The 3,444-nt window shown below is 36.6% G+C and overlaps 1 protein-coding gene across 3 annotated transcripts in view; it reads left to right on the top strand.

Moving 5' to 3' along the window:
- Nucleotides 1-3,444, top strand: part of LOC111403501 (uncharacterized protein At4g22758-like) — an 8,010-nt gene continuing 4,566 nt past the window's right edge. The window contains exons 1-5 of one of the 3 annotated variants that reach the window (XR_002704485.1): nt 1-541; nt 1,160-1,365; nt 2,297-2,373; nt 2,474-2,752; nt 2,893-2,983. Coding sequence is in view for 1 of the 3 variants with exons in the window: in XM_023032028.1 (XP_022887796.1) it covers nt 160-541; nt 1,160-1,344 (567 nt within the window). In the remaining 2 variants the exon portion in view is untranslated. Of the gene's footprint in view, nt 542-1,159; nt 1,518-2,296; nt 2,374-2,473; nt 2,984-3,444 lie in introns of those variants that run through there. The other 2 variants (XR_002704484.1, XM_023032028.1) reach the window with 2 other exon arrangements.

The following is a 3,444-nucleotide window of genomic DNA, read 5'->3' as shown; positions in this document are numbered from 1 at the left end:
GAGAAATATCAAAATTGTCATTCTTTTGTCCACGCATGGAACAGTAAAGTGTGATAACAAATCACAGATGAACAGTAATTTGGGATCCCCTCTTCTAAGATAGAGGGGATATTGCCACCCACACCACATATATACAGAATCCAGAGTCATCTATATTAAATGCCGTCACCGAAGAATTACCGTGAAGGAGGCCACGAGGAGAACGAGAAGGGAAAGTTATCGGGGAAAACCTCAAGCGGCGGGACTGGGCTGGAGATGCAGCCAAGGACAAGGACGGCAAAGGAATTTTTCACCGGGAAAAGAGTTGTTGCAAATTTGCCGGCATTGCCACACGGAAAACCTAAGCTGACGAAGTTGTTGGTTAATGTGACGATACAAAGGAGCCTCGGTGCCGTGCAAGTAGTGATGGCGCCGGAGGCCACCGTTGATGAGTTGATCGCCGCCGTGTTACGGCTACACGAGAAGGGGGGCAGGCGGCCAGTTTTTCCGTCTACCTCGCCTTCCGGCTTCGATCTCCATTATTCACAGTTTAGCTTAGAAAGTAAGCTCTCGTTCCCTTCAAATTGGGCGTTGAACAATGATGTCTTTCAAATTAATGTGACGGAAAATTTCACCCCATAGTCCCAAACATTACTACTTGTATTGCTTGGGTCTGTATTCATCTTTTGTTGCATTTACGTTCTCCAAATTGTCTATTTTGATGCACATAAAGACAAATGGATGGAAATAAATTCTGGGTTGCTTTTGAGATTTAAAAAAAAAAAAGTTTGAATAATTTTATAAAATAATTTCTATTGGATAGAAGAGTTTTTTTTGAAGAAATCGATCCATTGTGAGTTCATTTAAAAGGTTTGTCTTTAGAAATGAGTTCTCAAACATCAAGTAAAATGCTTTCTTACGAAGATCTTTTACAAAAGCAAAAGCTCGGCTTAACGAGTCTCAAGACTCTCAACAGTTGATCTATATTTCAGGCGTAAGTATTTTTTCGACAGTAAGTCGAACGATTTCCATCCAATTACTAGAAAAGACAGTTTGGGGACTAAATGTGACCAGGAATAATGGGGAATCGAGTACAATAAATTGTAATATTTAAGTAATCACCTCTTTTATACTTGTAAACAAACAGATGGTTTGCTTAGTAATTAAGTGGCTTCAACAGGTATAAATAGGGAGGAAAATTTAATGGCGTTGGGATCAAGAAACTTCTTTCTCTGCCCAAAGAAGAAGGCTGCCACCACGGTCAGTCATGGCGCAGCGGCAGCGGCAGGGGCTTCTTCGAAGGAAGTTGCCAAGCCTTCCTATATTGGGTTGCATGGGCTCAAGTTAATGGATATTTTACTGTGAAGTTGATTACAGCTTCAATCCGTGCGTTTCAAGCTTTTATTAGGAGTCATGGATATTAAATATGATAGAATTAGTAGTGTCTATACTAGTTGAACATTAGTCATATCATGTTTACAAAATGTATTTGTACAAAGAAAAATATAAAGAAAATTCGACCTTCCCGTTGGCTATTATAGCAGGCCATATCAATTTTTTGAATATAAATTTTGTTCTATATACTTTTTTCCTTGCATAATATGAATGGTAGGCAACAAATTCTTTTTGTTTGAGAAAGATGGTAAAACTTTACCTCAATAAAGCCATTGTTGGTGAGAAGCGTTGATTCAAATGAGAATATACTAGCTACCAGAGGCAATGATCAGCAAGGGGTAATTTAAAAACAATAATTTAAACGATTGAGACATGTGACATGTTACATAAAGAATGGTAACAGTAGCATGGGAATGCTGGTTCTTTTTATTTTCAAAAGGTGATAAAACTGTAGGTAGGGGTTCGTGAAATAAATGAAATGTTAATAATAGATTTAAAAGAGTTGTTTTTATAATAGAAGTGGTCATTGGGTTTTCAAAGTTTATGTTTTTCCTATATTACCTTCTGAAGAATTTGATTTAATTTTTGACTACTTGTATGTTAAACATGACCGTTTCTACCTAGATGATGAACGTAATACAAAAGTTATAGAATTTACCGTATTACCTAAATTGATATTGTTTGCGAAACAAAACTTTACTCCTGTGTCATCCTTACCCCAATTTGGAAAATTGATCGACAAACTTAGCAATGCCCCCAAATATTTTGAAGCCTGTGCAATTTATTGAGTACTAGCCCAAATAATCGATGTAAGTGAGTTCTTTTTTCCTAATTATGGGCATTGATCAAGTGGACCAATTCTCATTCAGCACCAGTTATCTCTTTTCTATGTTCTATTTCTGATTGTGTTATCTGTGCCCAGGAGATGAAGTGAAAGCCGGGCAACCACCCAAAGTCCAGCACAATCTTGGTAAACTGATTCATATCTCACATGTCAAGGTTAGTTTCGCACGTACTTTTATTGTTCCATTACATTTATTTATTCCTTACAATTTATTATGATCTTATAGATGTTATATAATTTCACAATCATAAACAGGCTGCATTGGTGGAGGTGAAGGATGTGAAAGGAGCCAAGATTTTTCCCCTCAATAAGAAGATTGATATTAAGAACTATGTTATAGGAGCCCTCTCTGCAGAGGATAGACCTCAACTGATGTTCAACTTAGTATTTGAAGGGGAGTTTGAGCTTTCACATGATTGGAAAAGTGGGAGCGTCTATATATTGGCTATATTGCTGACGATTTGGTTTCATTGTCGTGTGCTTTGAAATGTGTAACTGTGATGTTATTTCGACTCTGAACATCTGGTGAATTAGGTGATTTTGTTTTTTGGCAATTTTCTTCGTGTTTCTACTAACTTTGGGGATGAGATATCCTTACAGCATATTCTGTTTTGTTAATGTATGTTTGGCAAAGCTTATAATGGCTTTCATTAAGTCTGTCTTTCTTATTGAAGGCAGAGTGCCCCAAGAAAAGACCATCTGAATCTGCAACAGAAACTTCTGTTCCTGTCAAGAAGGCAAAATCTGCTGCCGCTGATGAGACAGGTTTCATGCATACTTTAATTTGGTGACTTTTCTTTAAAAACAAAAAAAATTACGATGTTGTAGGGTGATAACAAAAGTGGACTTTTGAAGTACTTTTATTTTGTTGATCCTTAATTTTGGTTATATATTGATTGTGTTATATATTTATGGTATAAATATAAAATATGAAAGAAATAATCAAATTAGATAAAGTGTCAGAGTGGTGGGAAATGTGACATTTGTGTGGGACGTCAGGGGTTCGAATCACTCCCCACGTAAATATTAAAATGTCTTGATTTGGGCCTTGGGGCCTTGGGCTCTTGGGCTTCCTTGACTAAAATAAATATTTTTTTTTCATTATTTAATGGGTAAAACTAACCAGTATTTTATGACTGTTTGTTTTTGTAACAACCCATTAACTGCCATTAAAACACCCACTACTCAGTCATTAAAATTCTGCATTAACATGGTGAAGACTGTTA

Source organism: Olea europaea, chromosome 11, assembly GCF_002742605.1.
Source record: "Olea europaea var. sylvestris chromosome 11, O_europaea_v1, whole genome shotgun sequence".
In the NCBI taxonomy this organism is placed as follows: Eukaryota; Viridiplantae; Streptophyta; class Magnoliopsida; order Lamiales; family Oleaceae; genus Olea; species Olea europaea.
Note: the sequence above shows the minus strand (reverse complement) of the source record. Positions and strands in the feature narration are given on the sequence as shown.